Source organism: Chanos chanos, chromosome 6 (genome assembly GCF_902362185.1).
Source record: "Chanos chanos chromosome 6, fChaCha1.1, whole genome shotgun sequence".
NCBI classification, from domain to species: domain Eukaryota; kingdom Metazoa; phylum Chordata; class Actinopteri; order Gonorynchiformes; family Chanidae; genus Chanos; species Chanos chanos.
In genome coordinates, this window is record NC_044500.1 from 18,199,769 (window position 1) to 18,218,870 (window position 19,102).

Sequence of the window (19,102 nt, forward strand, 5' to 3'; positions counted from 1 at the left end):
CAACAGCTGGGAGATGTAGCGTAATGATGTGGGAAATGTTCTCCTCAGACACCTTAGTGGCCCCAATGTAAACACATCAGTGTTTGAATGCATCATATCAGAGCTCTGTTACCGACCAAGGGCCAGCAATACCAGTATGTCAAAATAGCGATAGGAACATGTTAGAGAGTTAACTTCACTTGAGTCACAGAGGAATACCACGACCTCAACCCAACAAGAGTATCCTTAGGATGCAATGAAACGGACATGACCACACCACTCTCTAATTAGGAGCAACTCTGTAATTTCATGTCAGCATGGACCAGTATCTCTGTGGAACCTTCCCAGCAACTTGCAGAAATCAGACCGGAAGGATTCAGCCTGTCCTGGAGATAATGGTAAGACTTGCCCAGTAGTAATTGGGTGCATTTTGGACATGCGCCTTGACTAATAGGGATTAACCCAACCTCGCCAGGATGCTAACAACATGGGCATGGTAAAGTGAACAAGGTCTCAAACTGCAGTGCGACCTAAGGGTGAAGGTAAGAGGTGTGGTTTGACACAGTCACCTGACAAACTGGACTGAAGGGCAGGAAAATCAATCAAGCTTAGAGTTTCATTCTAGGCCAATAAGCCCAGACCTTATTGTCATGCAAATGAGAGTATGGTGGCTTTAATTTTTTTGAGACAGGGAAAGCGGTGGTAAGAGATACACATTGGCACAGTGGGTTTCTTGGTAAGCAGATCATTTGGCAGTGCTAGTATATAAACAGAAAGGACACAATAAAATGACAAGTGAATCTTGGTACAATAAAAAAACGGGAAAAAAACTTTATTATTTGTCTGGAACAAGGTGTGTTGTGGGTGTCTATGGAAAGGTGAAACCAGAGCAATGGGGCGGAGTCGAAGATTCCAGGTCGAGATCGGATTGGGCGGGGCTGTCTGTTTCCACGGTTATGCCAGGGCTCCCATTGGATCCCATGCAGGGAGTACAATAGGTTCCTGCTTCATGACTTCAAGAACCTCTGGGGCCAGGAACTTCTTGTCCACCACAACCTCATACACGTACTCTGAGAACCACTCATCCGTCATGATTAGATAACCTGTAAAGATAAAGAGAGGAATGGAGTGATGGCTTTAAAGAAGACAGGGGGCCTGTGTTGAGGATCACAGGAAAGACGGATGAAGAAGAATAAAGGCGGCGGAAGAGAAAGCTGCTGCTGTGCCACTTTTTCTCAGTAAATCTGATTTGGATATTCCGTTCATGAACCCAACAAAGGACAGACAGCTCCTCGCAGGACATGTTTTCACCTATTTATCACATTATCTTTTCTTCCTTTTTTTTTTTCATGTTACCAAGAAAAGATCTGCACGTAGGTAGGAGATTTATGGACACTTTGGATTACAATTACTGGGAATGTTCTTGAGAAAAAGAATGGAAAAATCAGGTTTCTTTGAAATCTGAGTCATAAATAGATATCTGACTAAAAACACTTAGACTGATCTTATGGGAAACTGCATGAGGCATCATGATCAATGGAATGTGTCGTAACTCTTAAGGCTGATGCAAAATGCTAAGGAGTGTTGCCTATCCAGCCCAGTCTGATGTTCCCCAGCCCAGTTCTGTTTTGCCTCCATCAGCACCATTGCCTACACTCCCCATTGCTCTGCTAAAAGCGAAAAAGGAGTAAAACGGCACCACTCCTTGGACCCTTCTACATCTGTTTTCGCCTTTCAGAATCCACCCTGATAAAACTCCATGCTTAGTCCCAACACACTTGTTCTTCCGTACGTATCAAAACAGCCATTCATAGGAGTCTTAAATATATAGCCCCAAAAATATTTATATATATAATGGACTGTTTTAAATCCTAAATAAATCTAAGGCACTCTGTCTGTTAGCACACGTATTGAGTGATTTGTTGGCTAAAAACGGGAAGCAGACGACGATAAGACGTTTTTACACATTGTTCTCGGCCATCTCGAGGCCAACAGTCACGTCCGCCCTGCCGAGACTCATAGCCACCAGAAAAGTCCACCAAAAAAAATAAAAAACCCACAAGTTATGAACTGAAGGCAGCAAAAATGGAGAGAAAAAGAAGAACGGAGGGTTATATCCTATAAAGGGGAGCCCCCTTGTTGTGTGAGGAAATTCTCAATAAAGCAATCGTTCATTGTTTGTTTTTCCACTCTAATTCTGATAAATCTCACTCAGCTTGACAGACAGGCTTTTATCAGTGTCACAGAGCATGTGAAAACTTTAAACAATATCTTTTTTTTTTTTTATTTTGGTGCATGTTTCCTTTCCTCCCCTGTCTCTAGCTCTCTCGTTCAGATCGTGAAGAACCGTGTGTGAGGTTTGCCGTTTTATGCCCCTTCACAATGTATCTTTAACACGACTGCAGATACGAGGACGGCTTTTTGAATGACCGGTGGACAGCTGGCGTGTCTGAGACAGACAGAGATGATGAAGTTGTGAGAGAATGCCCCTGATTTGCCCGCAGACAGAGTGCTCCGACGTCAGTGACGGAACTAACACACTTTCACGAGGCAAACTGACGGGGCCCTTAACTCTTGATTTTTAAAGGCAGATCCACACATGAGTATTGGTTGAGGACATGGGGTCAAGAGTAGGCATATAGAGACATTCTTCAATATACTTCTGCGATCAGAAAATCTGTCATTTACAGAGCTTGGCAGCCCGTTTTACTGGGCCATTTTGAGCTAACGCAGAATCTGACAAAAATCATTTATCTGAACATCACAAACAGTCCAGCTCCCTATTCTCAGGTCTACTGGTCTGTCACACTGATTAATCATCCACGTCTGTCCAGTGGTGTTTTTCTAAGAGTTTATGACAATACAATGTAATCTCTGTGGGGAAACAAACGTTATGAGCAATTTGAGAGGTGTTAACCTTTGTAACCTCGCGCACATATTTCTCTCTCTCTTTCTCTTAGTGCCAAAAAAAGTCTCCTTCCCTCTTTCCTCCAGCCGTTAAACAAATCCCGCTCAGAACCCGCAGACCGTCTACGATTTGTCTCGAATAACAACTTATTAATTTGTCCCCATTGGCTGGGGCCTGTCACATATTATGGAAATGAAAGTTTATGAAGTGAGCTGGGTTTTGCCTTCACGGTTTCACCCCCCTTCTTTTTTTCCCTCTTCTTTTTTTTGTTTCTTTCAAGAAACTGATGAAGTAATGTGCAAGGGGAAACAGACCTACAGTATCCAACCCAGCCAAAAATGCCTTCATAATCTGCTCTGGTATGCAGGCGCTGATTACTGGACTGAGAAGGGGAGTACAGTGATGTGTGTCTGTGTGTGTGTGTTGTGTGTGTGTTGCACATGTAGAAACATTTTAAAGATAATGTAATATAACATCAGGGCATGTTCAAGACTGGTCTCTTGAAGTAAGAGCCCAGGGAGCTGTCATGGGAAGCGTCTTTTGACAGGAACTACAGGCTGGTGGACAGCAGACCAAAGCGAATCAAATCCAATACAGCCCTCCACTCAGCCCAGAGTCAATTATAAACTCATAAAGAGTCCGAGGTAGGGGAGAGCTGAATTAAATTTCCTTAAGTGGAAAAGCCAAATATCTGTAAACTACTGACCGTGTGGAAAAGAGTGCAGAGTGGGCTGGCGTGGAGACTCCCAGAGTCACTGAGCCCAGAAAATACTCACCTTTATTCCCACGGTCATCTCCCCAGGAGTTCTCCACTCTCCACTTCTCATAGCATCCCTCCTTCCCTTCCTAGAGAGAGAGAGAGAGAGAGAGAGAGAGAGAGAGAGAGAGAGAGAGAGAGAGAGAGAGAGAGAGAGAGAGAGAGAGAGAGAGGCAGCTGAGTTGAAAGACAGGTTGTTCACTCCCAAGGGTGTCTCTCCTTTTTTGGATGGAAACACAGTCTTTAACCATATCCTATCCTACTGCTGAGGAAACCAAATATTGCAGCTACTCTGTTTCTCCATGTATGTACCAATACGGATCTGAAAAAGCGGGCAAAAAGAAAATCTAAAACATTTGAGACAAAAAAAAAAATCTCATGAGAACCAAAAACCAACTTCCCTGATCCTGTGTCTGATGTGTGTGACGCATTGTGTGTTGGAACAGAGAGGGCAGTTGATGAGGGTCATTATATGTGTATTTGACTGGGGCTCAAAATTTCCCTAGGCTTCGTCAGCCCTTCAGACCGGGCCTGTCTATTGGCTGATTAATGAGACCAGTCAGAGGGGGTGCCTAGTTTTTTAAGGGTGCTGTAGAGTTTGGGGCTGGCCGGCAGGGTGTTGGAGGACAAGTTTCCCCATTCTCGGTGGCTGGGAGCAAACACGAGCCCAGCTGTGTGGGGAGCGAGAGAGAGAAAGAGAGAGAGAGAGAGAGAGAGAATGGAAATTCTGGACACAGCTGTGGTCACTTATGGGGGGAAATTGACAGCAATTTTAAAAACCCGCTGTAAACACATCGCATGCTTTCGACGTAAGGAGAGAGTTGGAAACACACTCTGGGAGTTTGGTCACACTGGCTTTTTAATGAAATTACAACAGTCTCCCCACATTGTCACGACATCCTCTCTCTGCTCCCTCTTTCTCTCTCTCGATGCCGTTTCTGTGCCTGTATTCCTGAAGAAACATTCACACTGTAATCCCACCTTCGATCGTGAGTACAGCTGCTGCTGATTAAAGCGTTTGTTGACATTCCACTATCATAATGTTGTCATAGATTTTATAGGACAGGCGCTTGACCCGTGTCAGACAGAGTTAAAGAGAGGGGTGTGTCGAGTACCTTGTCAGTAACAGCAGTGAGAATCATGGCGTGGGTCATTAAGGAATCTCCGTATATCAGCCTCTCTGCTTTGGACAAGTTCTTCACCGAAATGCCAAAGACCAGCTCATGGTTAAACCTAATCAGAGGAAGCAGAGCATTAAAAAGCGCACGTTCAGTCTCACACACACAGACACAGACATAGACACAGACACACACACACACGCATACATGCACGCAAAGACACACAGGCAGACACGCACGCACGCACGCGCACACAGACACACACGCACAGATACAAAAACCTCCAGACCACACACATATACTAATAGTTGAAAAAACAAAGGTTGAACTGGGGGAATTAAACACAGTACTCACACATTCATGTCATTGATACCCAGCTTGCTGTGGAAATGTTTCCCGACATCACAGCCAAACCATACAGCCTACAGAGCAAAAGGGAGAGAGACAGAGAACGAGTCTGACAGGCTGACAGAGGAACCGTTTCACACTTTTCCCACACTTCTGTCTTTTCCCTGCCACGCTTCACCATTGCTCTGGCTTGTAGTACCTCAGGCCATTGGCCACGAGCCACTAATGCCTACCCTGAATCTGATTTGTGGTTCCATTACCTCTCCGTCTTTAATGGAGTCAGCGGCCGCCTGTTTGAGGAGCTGGATTGGCTGGTTGTTGTACAGCGTGCTGCGCCCCTCCACCATGTTTCCCAGGAACTCCACACTGTATAGTTTGCCGTAGGGGTTCTGAGGTCGGGGGTCATTCACCAGACACACCTGTAGCGAGAACAGATCGCTGGTAAAAATGAGGGGGATGCACAAAGGCAGGTCAGGAAAAGACGACAGGTGACGGACTGCTTGTGAATCGGTGAGTGAGTCGTTTAGGGAGAGCACCTTGTCCTGAATGTTGTACAGCGGTTTGACGTGCTTCTTGTAGAACTCCTGAGGAGAGAGTGGGCCCATACGGTGGAAGTTCTTATCCTTATCTCTGTATTCCCAACAGATCGTGTCCGGAGGGCTTCCCAGACACACACTGGCCACTCTAAAAACCTACACACATACACACACACACACACACACACACACACACACACACAAAGCTAGGACATTAACCAACTAAAAAAAGGAGCACACGTAAACACTGTCACATCTGAAAATATTTTCTACTCCAGAGAAAGTGCATGGAGTTCAAAACACCGCACAGATAGAAGGTGGAGATATAACCTGCGATGGCAGTTGGCAAGATTTCAGACTTACGGTGAGCGAGTAAGTTCTCAGTCTCAGAGGAGAGTTAAAAACAGTAAAATCTATATATTAATGGGACTGAGTCCAAACTGTGGAAATCGTCACTCTGTCTAGAAGGCCCCATCCTGTAGGACCTGACTCCCTGTCTGTTTTTCCTCTGCTCTTAAGTCCAAATGTTTTCAATTCTGTGAATTTGCCTTCCTAAAACTGATACAGCAATCTGTGGTATTTCCTTCCCTTTTCTGCCAATGACCTAGGGACTACAGTACATACCCTTTCCCCTCAAAAGAGGGTCATGACCTGTCTTTGATATGGGCAGTTTGTCTGACAATCAGCAGAGTGGTCACAGAGAGAGCGAGAGAAAAACGTCTTTAACAGTACCTCCCACAGGTTTTATCCTATTTTGTATTTTCCTCTTTTTACAAGAACAGAGGCAAGAAACTCTTTAAAGGGTGAAAATAGCGCTATGAAATTCTTTTTGGCTGAAATTAGCTTTTTTTTTTTTTTTTAATTTGTTCAGAGTTTTAGTGTATTACAGATTCCTCTGTTCACACTGAGAAGCAGGACTGTCTCTCTCCCTCGGCAGTCCACTTAAGGACGCTGTTTCACGTTTTGGTTTGTTTTCTCTGTCTGTCCCTCCTCTGGAGGCGAGTGAATGCCAGCCCTGCCCAGTCCCCCTCCTCCTCCTCCATTTTTTTTTTCTTCCTCTGTTGACCCAATGTTGGACCCAGATGCCCTAGGCTCACAAACAGGGCCTGGTCCACCAGGGTTCTGGCCCCTCTCCCCACATCCTCTCCCCTCCTTGGAAGGTTAAATAAATGTCCCGTCCCATCCAAACACAACAACGGCGTCCGTTTTTTTTTCTTTTTTTTTTTTCTGTCCTCTGAAATGTGCCGCTTTCACGAAACAATGGCAGGGCACGCTGACGTAAGCACAGCTTGGGCGAGTCAATATTGAAACACCTGCCTACGTCCAGCCAGCCGCGGAGTACGGCAGGAAGGACAGGGGCTCATCCAGAGACGGACCGGGGAACAGCCAAGACGGTCACAAGACGCCACCCATCAATCTTTCGCCTTTCGAAAAACACACACTGACTACAGCTCTAAATCTTTTTTTTCCCCCTTCTCCTCCACCCTGCTGGTCTTTCAGAGTTCCCTTACCTGACTACACCCTTCTTCCCTCTCTCTTATTATTATTATTATTTTTTTTTTTTACTTGTCACTCAGTCCCGTCTGACTCTCCGTCCTCTTTGGTTTTGCATGACTCTACCTAAAGTTCAGATTTCCTGTTTTACTGTATTCAGCAAGAGACATGGCATGACCCCTGTAAAAACTGCAATTAACCTCCTTGAAAGGAGCAGCCAGCAGTTACAGCTGAGACTTTTTAGTGAGCAGCGTGCGATGAGCACAAAGTTCTCTCTCCGACGAAGAGCGTGAGGATTTGCGGCTGTCCTGCTGAGTGTGTTTGTGGAGTATTTTAGAAACAGTTCAGGTTTGTTTTCTCCTGGTTCTTTTTAGTTTTTGGTTTTTTTCCCCTCGGACCGTGCGTGTGCGTAGTCTCCTACGTACTCTTCGTCACCAAAACAGTCTTGGTGGAGCGATGGAAATAAAATCCAGTTTGCAGTCTGGTTGAGATGGCTGTGTGGGGCATTCAGAGCTCTGCCAGTCGTGAACAAGGCCACACACGTTTCTGTGTTACATTCCATCAGCTTTGAATTACCGTCTTATCTGACATCACAGTCTTGGATCACCTGCTATTGACCTCTGGAGGAAGTACGACCAGACAGTGTTTGCAGGGCAAAATCAGATCACAAGACAAAGATATACACGTGACACAAACAAGCCCCCCCCCTCCAAAAAAAACCTCAAAACAACCCAGATGAGGTGGTCCTCGTCCCAACCTGCTTGAACATTTGCAGTTCTTAGGTTACAGCTCCTCTCCCTTTAGCAGTGAAGACGCAGAGAGATTTCATGCTGGGAGCATAGCAGCAGAGTGCTGACCATGTCCCATTGCGATCGTTCGTTTTCATGTCAATGCAGTCCAGGTGTGAGCAGTTAGCCCTGCAATCGATGTACGTGGAAATCCCTATGGTGGCATGATTAATCGTTTTGTTGGTAATCATTTCAACGCGGTAAACATGGATTCACGCCTCTGTGAGGGACCCAGTCGGTTGCTGAAACAACCACGGCCATCCTCACGCACGTTTGTTGGTTCGCCCTCCGTTGCCACACTTCTATTCTTGGGTTTGGGCAACACAACACACACGTCAAGTTCAAATGTAATTGACAGTATAATCAAGTGATGCATGGGCGCAGTCAGGTTGTGTTGTGGTGAAGAATGGATTTGGCTGATTGAAACTTTCTTGTGTTGTAAACATAAAACACATGGAGACCTTATAGACACTAACACAGCAGTTCAGTGAAGAAATTTGAGCTTAGGATTGCAACTCTTGTCAGGGTTGGCGAAAACCCATATAATTACACAAACCCACCCACAAAGAACCACCACGTAACCACGCCAACAAACTGACACCCTTTCACAACAGGGATATACATTTCATACATTTCAAGTCAATTCCTACAGTTCCAAAAAAACAAAAGCTGCCTACAGAATACATGCGATCTGCAAATTAAGGATTCCAAGAAAAGTCATGTATTGAACTATTACTACACATACCCAAACAGATGAAGGATGGTATACATAGATATAAGCGGCAAAACATGCATCCAGTGCCTTTTGAAACCAGTGCTGGTAAAACCAGTGACTATTTCACTTTATGGGTTACAACTCAAACCTAGGAATCGATTTCAGCTAAATTTCTTTTCTGGCTGGGGGTCAAATATTGAGATCCAACGCATAAATAAGACATTTTTGAGTAATACGCTACGAAAACTTGGTTTGAGCCGTCCCGCGTATATAGCATTTATATTCAGTAAACAGTTGGAAAACACGCCTTGTATGGCCACTGCAGCCAGACTCTCGTAGATCTACGATTGTATGGTCGCGTTTGTGGAGCATGGGCGTGTGTACGTCTGTGTGTGTGTGTGTCTGTGTGTGCGTGCGTGTGACGTTAGCCGTCTGGGCAGACATTGCACAGAGAAGACATAAAAGGTACTGCATGGCTTTCATGTGTGCAGTGATTTGGGCTTCACTGTTAGCGTGGTCGTCCTGGCCCGTGAGGTAGAGTCTTTAGCACAGGGATACTGACACTGTCCAGCTCCCATACAGAGAGTGTGCACTACATCAGTACTTCCCACCTAAACTCAGACTGACATCCTCCCTCCCCTAGACACGCGCGCGCGCGCGCGCGCACACACACACACACACACACACACACACACACACACCAAAATAAGGTCACAGTGACGGGGAGCTTTGAAGACAGTCAAACAGGCATCAACATTTAAACACGTGTATTTACATATGTGTGTGTGTGTGGGCATACACAAACAGACAGACAGATACACACACACACACACACCCACCCACACACAAATCCCCATGTTTAAGCAAGCATCAAATCACATTCACAGACACAGACTCTCAAATGTACATACACACACACACACACATATACAGACAAAAAAAACTCACCTGCTATTATGTTCATTAAGGAAAGGGCACCAGAGTACAAACACATCATCGTCGTTTCAACAACATCGCAATCACCTTTTGTGACAGCTCCATTATACTAAAACACCCACACAAACCATTCTACACAGACACACACACGTGCACAAACACACATGTTCTTTTACCTGAGTGACACGAGCACAGTGTAACATGAAATCCTGAGAAAAAGGACTCTTGCCACTGAAACACCCGTGTGCATTAAATTAATTCTCCATGGGAATGCTGAGTGCGCAACCTCCATGCATACAGATAGTTCAATTTTAGATTCTGCGTCTATGCCTCGTTTGATAGCTGAGCATTGGCTTTATATGCTTATTGTAATATTGGCACAATACCATAAATGTGTGGTGAGAGACCAAAAAACAAATCCTTAAAGGTAGCTGAGTTATCACATGTATAGATTCCTTCCATGCTGGCAGCATGCACCTTGTTCATTCTTGCCTCTGCGAACCGCAAGGACAAGTTATGTCTGGGCGACTCCCCCCCCTACCCCACCATGCTGAAGCAAACCCCTCTCTCATGTCTCTCTTTCTCTCTCTCGCTCTCTCTCTCTCTGTCGTTGCCAGAGGCATGATACAGAAAACAAACCAGCACCAGGTGGACAAACAAATACGTCCACAAAAAAACAAGGAACTTATCAAGCGCAACGAGGGGGGAAACCGAAAGCGTTGCGTAATCAGCTCCACTGACAGTGCTAGATACAGATCTGTTTAAACAGAGGTGTTCCAAGCTTTGAGAACTGCCAGAATGTGAGCTGGACGTGTTGCAAAATGCAGGATATTTTAGCGCTCTCTGCCATCTCTCTCCGTCTCTCCTTTCCACAACAATATTGTTATGGCAGGACCAGGCTATGACGAGACCAGGGCAATATCGCTGGAGCGCTAGAGTTTGCTGTCCAGTGTCAGGCGCGGGAGTGATAACAATCATGTTTGTGGAACAGTCTGTCATCAGATGTGCTCTCACTCTCAACTTCTCTCTCCCCGAAGCACACGTATATACACGTCTTCACCAATCTCTATAACCAGCATATGTTCTCCTGTCATTGTGTGAACAGAGATGGAGGCAATGAGGTTTTTGTTCTCTGTCTTGGTTCACAGCTGGTATCTAGTCTTGTGTCTGTTTAATTATTTAAGGAGAACAGTGTTCACGTCATATCTGATAATACAAGAATCAAAACAAAGCGTGTATTTTCAGCTCAATTACAGAAAATAACTAACAAAGGAATGCAATTGTATGTTCTATTATACTTAAATCATCTGTTCAAAAAAAAGGTTTGCACTGTTTAAACTTACAGAATGTTTTGAATATTGAATAAATGCTACGACAAATTGTGATTTTTTTCATATTTGTGATTTAAAATAACTTTGTGTTCCTCTATGAAATACGGGAATGGAAACGCACACGTGCATGGAACGCATTTAATCCCACATCAAATGAAAAATTCACACAACTAATGAACTGCTTTCAGGAATTCAAACCAATTCTGCAGTCACTTCCCAACACTGTGCGGTCATCTCTGCTTTTTCTCGCGAGCCAACACCAGGGCTAAATAGCTGTCATATAGCGCCCTCCACTGGCGATGTTGTGAAATGCCACACCATTAAGAGGTGTGATGTGCTTGTTCTAAAGATGGAAGCCTTCCAGCTAACCCACTCTTACCTCCTCAATCATTGTGTCCATAGCTTCAGACAGCTCTGCTTTGGAGGCGTCACTCTCCACCATGTTCCTAAGTCTTACACAGTATTCTCTCAGCTGAAAAAAACAAAAAAACATAAGCATTACGATAAAACAGCCAATCACAGCTGAACAGCAAAGCAAAGATAACTGTATAAATGTAAGAGACAGCAAGAAAAATGTTTGATCGCTTTATTTGATGGTGGAGTTTTGTATAATGTGATGCGTTTAGTGCTTGCTGACCTTTGTATGTATTTTTAAGACCAGTTTGAGACAAATGAAAGGCCTTTTCCAAACACAACGTGCCAAAGAGTTTAACCATATCAGCAGTTTTCCAGCCTTGTCATAAATCAACAAGACTAGGGAGTGAACTCTTTGGAAAGGAACCTCTATGCGGACGTCAGTGATGATAAAGCATGAGGGATGAATCCGTAACACACTCACAGCTTTGAAAAAAACGTTCTGAGGTCATGATGCCTGGAAACTGAGTGATTATTTGCGAGAAGCTATCGTGAGAAGTGAACTTGTGATATGAGAAAAACGTAGTAAAAAAGGTTTTATTGCAGGGAAAAAAAAAACAGAAACAAACTGTTCAACGTAGGAAAAGTAGTGGAGCCAACCTTGTGATTAAGGATATCGTTCATTCTACGTGAAGCCTCTGAGCTGTGAGACTCTGGGAAACACTTCTTTGGGACGACTCCATATTTTTCTGAAACACACCATTCACCACGCAAAGATTAAAACAGTGTTAAAACACCAGAAGGAACCATTCCAGACCACCCGCAATACTGTGAAAGTTAATATAAGACATTATTAGAAACAAGAGCCAGTTCATTTACAGGTCACACAGATAATATGATCAATGAGTGATAGCTGAGAAGAGAACTCACGCAGTGAAATGTCAAGAGAGAAGCTGATATGGGATGGTATAGAAGTATATCATAGTCGGTTGAGGAGTGATTCAGATAAATGAATGGTTGAATGAAAGGGATCACAGAGTTATAACTCTCCAAGTGTGATTTACAACTATTATGGGAGTAAACTGACCAATGAGGTTCACCAGCATGTCCCACTGTCCGCCGTCATTGGTTGGATTTGAGAGTAGAAACTGGACCAACCGTCCGTCTACTGGCTCCTTCCGCTGGGCTGTCTCCACGCAGGCATGCAGGAAGTAATAACAGCGTTCCACCTGACAAGACGAGGAAAACGGTTGAGAGGAAGAGAGAAAGAGAGAATGGAGACAGATAAAGAGAGGCTAAAGCCATGCACAACTGGGGCATAAAGGTCCACAGAAAAAAAAGCATGTTACACAATTGGGGTTTTAGTCAAACAATGAGGCACATAGTGGCATAGACCAAAAGAATGAAAGAGAGCAATCACACTCTGTCATGTGGTATAATTTCACACTGGGCCATATAACAGGAGTGTACACAAACAAAGAAGACAAAATTAGGTCTTATTAAAAAAAAAAACAAACAAAAAAAAACAAGCCTTACCTTATCCCAGAAAAAGAGATAGGACTGACTGAACTCAAACTCTTCAATGTTGAACTCCTTCATGAATGGAAGCCGCATGACATTGAGGCACGAGAAGATCCAACATCTCCCTGAAAACAAAAAACAAACAAAAACATGATGCACCATAGAACAGTGTATTCATCATGTTTGTAGACATGGGAGAGCTAAGGGAGTACATTTTAGCTTCAAGTATCCAAACGACAGGTCTGTTAAACCTTCAGTGCATATTATGCTGTATATAGCATGATGTATAAAATATTAGTATACGGTATGTTGCCCTGTGGGCTGTTTGACCCAGTATCCTGTCCTGTAGGGTGACTGTCCTGTGGGGTGACTGAGTCTGGTTTGACTTACCTGAGTTTTTCTGGTTGGTGACTGGCTTGCCCTCTGTGGGAATGCAGTGCTTGAAGATGTGCACGGTGTCCTGGACCGTCTGCCTGTGCAAACACACCTCTAATGGATCGATACAGGTGGAAACGTTCTGGGCCAGCAAATAACGCGGCTCTGACCGCAGGCGCTTCACAAAGGAAGTTATCTTCTCCCGACTCAGGCCTACAGCGCACAACAACAGAAAGATGAGAATACTCAACAAGAGGAAAGGAAAGGTGAAATGTCATAGAATAAAAGAGAATGTTGCACTGTGGGTGGGACTGAGAAACATGTTACACAAATCATTACCAGCAATGAAAACTAACAAAAAAAAAATCTTTGCAGAAAGCAGGAAAAGTTAAGAATGGGCAGCCAAGTTTGTAGGTATGGTAACTCATTGTATTGTGCACAGCTGTTAAACATTCACCACGAAATTGCGTGCACCGAAAAACAGTCCTTACATCAGCACTGTTTTGCTTTGTTGAAATTATTAAATAAAAACAACACAGAGAACAATTTTTGTCAGACGCCTTTCCTCACACGCTTTGAATAATCACTAAACATTACTGATTAATATGTATATATACGAAAAAGCTTACATCACATTCATTTGCGAACAGGGGACAACCGTGTAGATGTTTATGAATATTTAAAAGAAGAGCGTCTTCAACGTAAGGTAATCTCCGCTAAATACGTTGCGGTACCAAGCTACAGCGGAAGTATGAATGAGTTTGAGTGTCATGTGGCAAATCTATGGGAAGTGGCCAAAGGCATGTTGACAGGGTGACTTGCAACTTTACATAACAGCACTGGTTGCTGTGATTTTTTATGTATGGTGTGTTTCATGTTTTTCCTTCCTTGGCAGTGCTATTAGCTATCTTAACTGCTACATTCGCGATGGTAGCCGCATTTCAGTAAACTGTCGCGTGACAAAGAGATTAAAGTTCATGATCGCGGTGATGGTAGACCACAACATATAAAGGGCTAGCTAGCTAACGTACACAGTCAGGGGGACGAGGGAAACATTTGGACAGCCGAAGGGGATGTAAATGAAGAACAGTACTAGAAAACAGTGCATTCACCACTTAGTTCATCACACACTACTGACAAAGCGCAAAGTAAACACATCGTTCATAGCTTTCAGTGTGCCGCTAGGTAGGACAAGGCATCAATCATCAGTCAAACTTTCGCTCCCCGTACTGTACATTTTTGATGCATACAGCTTCAGAAGTGTGCAAAAGTTAAGTTAATACAGTTGTTACCCAAATGAATACTTGCCACGCAGCTAAAAACCTGGTCGTATAGCTACGCCGACAAGCATGCAACTATACCCCAAAGAGAGAGCTAACAGGCGTGCTAACCATTAAGCTATGCTATTTCAGTTAGCTGGGTTCGCCAGTTTGGAGTTGACTGGAAAGCAGTGCACGAGCTATATGTTAGCTTGCTCCAATGGAACGTGCATAATGACGGTCACTGAACGAAACAAGAGTAAAGATTAAAGCGCTCACACACCTGTGTCCATGTTTCCAGAGGGGGTAAGCACGTCTTTGCAAAATTGTTAAAAAAAAGTCAGTGAGCGTTCTTTGTCTTTGTTTATCTCATTCGCCGACAATCAGTCCGCTCGGAGTTCCGGAAACAGGAAATGGAATAAAATTCTACTTCTGACTGGACAGTTACACTCGTTCGCAGGATGACAGGACTGGTGCTCATTCCCTTGAAATTCTAAGGGTAGGCTTGGGTCCACTTTATTCATTGTAGGTAAATGTATTGCAGCAAGAGTTGTTACGCTGCTTTTTACTTTCTCTTCCTCACCCACTACTAACCAGTGCATAGCACAATTTGTATTTATTTTATTGTTGTATAACATTAACGGTTAGTGTATCATCCAGTTTAACTGCCTCGACATTTATGAATGTCCTACACTTAGACATTATATGTTCTGTTTTTGTCTTCCCTTAAATGAAACGGGCATATTTCAGTTCTCTTTTTCACATAGCGAGACCACAGAAACATAACATACAGACATTTAAACTCATGGGATCTTCCACTAATGAAATAATGGCACTTTGGGTGTTAAAATAATTAATCCGGCTGCGGAAATACAGTCACTATTATTTCTGTATACACGAATGTGAAGGCTGTTTGGACTGAAGTGTTAGAAAATACGCTACATGCCACGAAACGCAGTTCTGAGTAGGTTAGGCGGAATGCCAGTGTTTTACAGAGATCAGTCTTCCCCCCCCCCCCCCCTTTCCCCCCCCCCCCTTTTTTTTTGCGCTAATTAGTTCAGCAGCAGTCAACCAGAAGATCAGTACTCTATCCCTGTATCCAGTTGAAGTCACACGCAACATATCACAACGTGACTAACACCATAGTAATGAGTCTGTTATGGTAGAATATAATGAGAATTACAATATTACACACATATTTTAATGGGTCTCTTGTCAGATTATGTTTCAGTCACCTGCCATGGTTGTTATTCAGTTATCAGTGGTTGCAATATCCAGACACTTTAACTCCTACAAAGAGTTTTGAGGTTATAACCAGATTATTATCCAGGGGTGGGATTATGCCTGAGAGGTATCAAGACATTTGAGTAGTCATCATAGCCACTGTAACTTTCACAGTGTTTCGTACTAAAACACAGGCATTCACAGAATGTAGAATGGCCTTTGAATGTAACCATGACGTTTTTTTAAATTTAAACAGTAATTGATGAAATCCATTGGTGAAAATGGTGGAATGCACTTAACAATAGTGCTTTTTAAATGTGCTCAACTGCTTACAGGAAAGGATGTGAACTTTTTTTCCATCTTCATGGGGAGGTGAGAGTGTTCGCTTCCTTCCTTGTTTCCCATAAACACAATGGATTCTCAGCAGAAGCCAAGCGCAGAGCTGTTCTTTCGAACAATATATTGAAAATAATGAGAAGGTATGAAAATGGATCAAACCTAGGCTCTTTTTGGTGACCTAAGAGAGAGAGAGAGTCACTGATTGGAAACACTGAACATATTGACATCGTACAATGGACATAGTTGTTCATCGGTGTCTGTTTCTCACTTTTATCTCAAATTTTTTCAGTCACTATGGTGAGTTTGCTATGTAAGTGGAATGGTATGTTTAATGCTGTGCTATCAGTAGTTATTGCCAGTGTGGTTTTCCAGTGTTGTACTCATATCATGTTTAGGTAGCTCTTCAGTGAAATAAATAAAGCTCTGTAAATGCAACTGATTATTTGCATGAAAGCAAGTTTCGGTTTGAACTGCAATGATGGATTTCCTCTCTCTGTCAAGGCAGATCACCAATGTTTTCATTAATCAGAGTAGATATTTAATGAATGTTTTGATAACCTCATTTTATTGCTTAAATGTTTTTATGCTATCGTTTGACACTTAAATGTCACCTTACAATCTACTTTAAAATCTGCTTTCTATTTTTCTCCCTGTCAGGCTGTGTCTCTGAAAACTGCACAAAAGCTGTCATTGCAAGGCGCAGTTCCCTCTCTGTGCCAAGTGGGGGTAGTGTTTCACTGTCATGTGATGTACGGCACTGTGGGGCAGACAAGTGGAGTGGTGGATGGGTGCGGTCAGAAGAAGGATCCCATACCATAATAACTGCTTCTTCCAGACGGGTTCTGTCTAACATAACCCGGACCCCCAGCCAGACAAGCTTACTGGTCAGCTTTCAAAACATCAGCCAGTCAGAGTCTGGGTCGTATATGTGTGAAATAAGATGGCCAGATGGCACCAATAGTCTTGGACATGTGACATATGTCAATGTGACATACATCAATGTAACTGAAGGTAACTAAAGTTTGTCTGATATTGATATCGCTATGTGCCATTGTTTGAGTTTTCAAACCCTCTTCAAACCCTTGTAGGATATATATGTGTTCGTAGAAAGCAACTTCACTTTCTAGATGTTCTGATATTTACCAAACTCAAGATATTATTATAAATATTTTGCCCACAGGTCCAGAGGTAACCCAGTGTTGTCCTTTCTCTCTCTCTCTCTCTCTCTCTCTGTATATACGTGCCTGTGTGTGTACATGTGTGTGTGTGTGTGTGGGTAGCTGTCGGCTCCCAGAGAAAAGTGTCTCACAGGATCTTGGTGTGTTTTGGTGCTTCTCTGTGTTTTCCTCTGGCTTTGGTGCTGGCCTGCTGCTTGTCTGACAAACCGCCCCAGGTCCCCCCTCGCTCTTACAATACCCGTAAGGATCTGGGCAATGACACACAGTTTTACATCCTCAAAAAACACATCATGTGCAACATAACAAAAAATATGCAACATGCATAATAGCTGCAGCAATACAGACAACTGGATATAATGATAACTATAATCTTGTTTAATAGTGTTATCAGTAATATGTCTTTTTTGGATGTATTGCTATATTTGCTACGGCATGATGGATTTCCTATGAATATTTTAAGAGTAGATTCATTTCCAAATCCATGCAGCTGTGCTAACGTCATGTGGCAACCTGTTCTTTAGACAACCTAGTGATTAAAACTGAACTGTTTTATCATGCCTGGCTTGTGTCTCAAATGCTCCTTACTGACTTTTTTTTTTTTTTAATTCAATTTTAGCCAACCCTTTGCCTGAACCACAAAACCTGGTAAGTTCTGTGTATTCTCTGGAAAGCACAACTTTTTTTTTTTTCATAGTTTCATTTCATAATAAAAATTGATACATTTCTGTTTCTTCCCTCTGTTCGTTGATTTCTGTAGGTGGTCTATGCGGCCCTGGCTGTGGGTCGTCCGAAACAGCACAATTTCAGTCCCAAGCGAGAACCGACACAGCCAACCGTTTACTCTTCTCTCCAGTTCTCCTGATACTGCCTGGAAAAGTCAATCGCTGTTTCAGCTCCTGTTTTACATGTTATGAACAATTTACAAAAATACCACTGAGCCTCTTTTGTGGACCGATGAAGCAATGATGAATCAGCCGAAGTACTTTAAATAAAACTATAATTTTGACTTAAAGTATAATTCTTATTTGTAATCAACAAGTTTCCTTCGTTTAGAAGTTTATTGTTTTTCAGGTCTGTGTGTTCTTGTGTTTAGTTACAGATCTCTCTGGGTGTTCATTTCTCCTACAAAATAATGTAACACTGCTGTACAAATATTTCATATTTGCAACTGACATAATCATCCGATGCATAAATAACTATGTGCCTTTGAGCAAGGCTGAGATTTTTAGAGATTTTCAGCAGGGGTAAATTTGCAATCTTGGATACATAGAGGTGCAAGATGACACAAAATACAACATTTTATTTCATAATAAATTCTTAATGGCACATTACATAACCAAATATACATATACACGTGTGTTCTTTTAAATTATCTTCAGTTATTCAGCTTTTTAAACATACTCTGCAAATTATATTATACATGACATCAACACAAATCTTAAAAGCAATAAATTATGTCTTTATATAAACAATATCTTGTTGAAGGAGTACTTCAAAACCTTTGTCTATCAAACAAAATTCCTCATTATTAACAAGAACATTCTGTTCAGTCAAATGCCCTGGTCATTGTGCACCACAAATTCAAATAGAAAAAAAGAAGGAAAAAAATGGTTAGGAATGGAAATCAGAAATCATACATGACTATGGATGTTCACTTATTCACCCAAGTTCTACAAATAGTGCATTTCACTCAGTCCTATGCCAGAAAAAAGCCAATTTTACTTCAGTGTGTATCTGCCCTCAGTTTTTGTTTCTGAAAAATAAATTTGATATATGTAAAAGAGATATTAAGAGTGTCTTTTTGGCAAATCTACAACACAAACAGAGTTTTCAATTTGTGAGGTCAACCGTTTGTTGTTTCCATGTGCCACAGTCTACGTCTTCCAAGATACCCCATCATCATTTTTTCACTTCACATTTCATTACGTAGCAGTTTTTAAAG

General features: G+C 42.7%; 2 protein-coding genes across 2 annotated transcripts; one reads left to right on the top strand and one right to left on the bottom strand.

Annotated features, from left to right (window-relative positions):
• Positions 1 to 798: 798 nt before the first annotated feature.
• Positions 799 to 14,815, bottom strand: blmh (bleomycin hydrolase). Its single transcript, XM_030777272.1, has 12 exons — positions 14,703 to 14,815; positions 13,176 to 13,373; positions 12,801 to 12,910; positions 12,352 to 12,493; positions 11,925 to 12,013; positions 11,290 to 11,382; positions 5,647 to 5,802; positions 5,371 to 5,529; positions 5,117 to 5,184; positions 4,760 to 4,877; positions 3,664 to 3,733; positions 799 to 1,082 (listed from the first exon to the last, which is right to left on the bottom strand). Exons 1-12 carry the CDS (start codon positions 14,710 to 14,712, stop codon positions 934 to 936), a joined length of 1,362 nt encoding a protein of 453 aa, XP_030633132.1. The 5' UTR covers positions 14,713 to 14,815; the 3' UTR covers positions 799 to 933.
• Positions 14,816 to 16,034: 1,219 nt separating this feature from the next.
• LOC115815575 (uncharacterized) lies at positions 16,035 to 18,186 on the top strand. Its single transcript, XM_030778538.1, has 5 exons — positions 16,035 to 16,279; positions 16,640 to 16,993; positions 17,263 to 17,400; positions 17,777 to 17,805; positions 17,918 to 18,186. The coding sequence occupies exons 1-5, from the start codon at positions 16,216 to 16,218 to the stop codon at positions 18,020 to 18,022; spliced, it is 690 nt and encodes a 229-aa protein (XP_030634398.1). The 5' UTR covers positions 16,035 to 16,215; the 3' UTR covers positions 18,023 to 18,186.
• Positions 18,187 to 19,102: the final 916 nt, after the last annotated feature.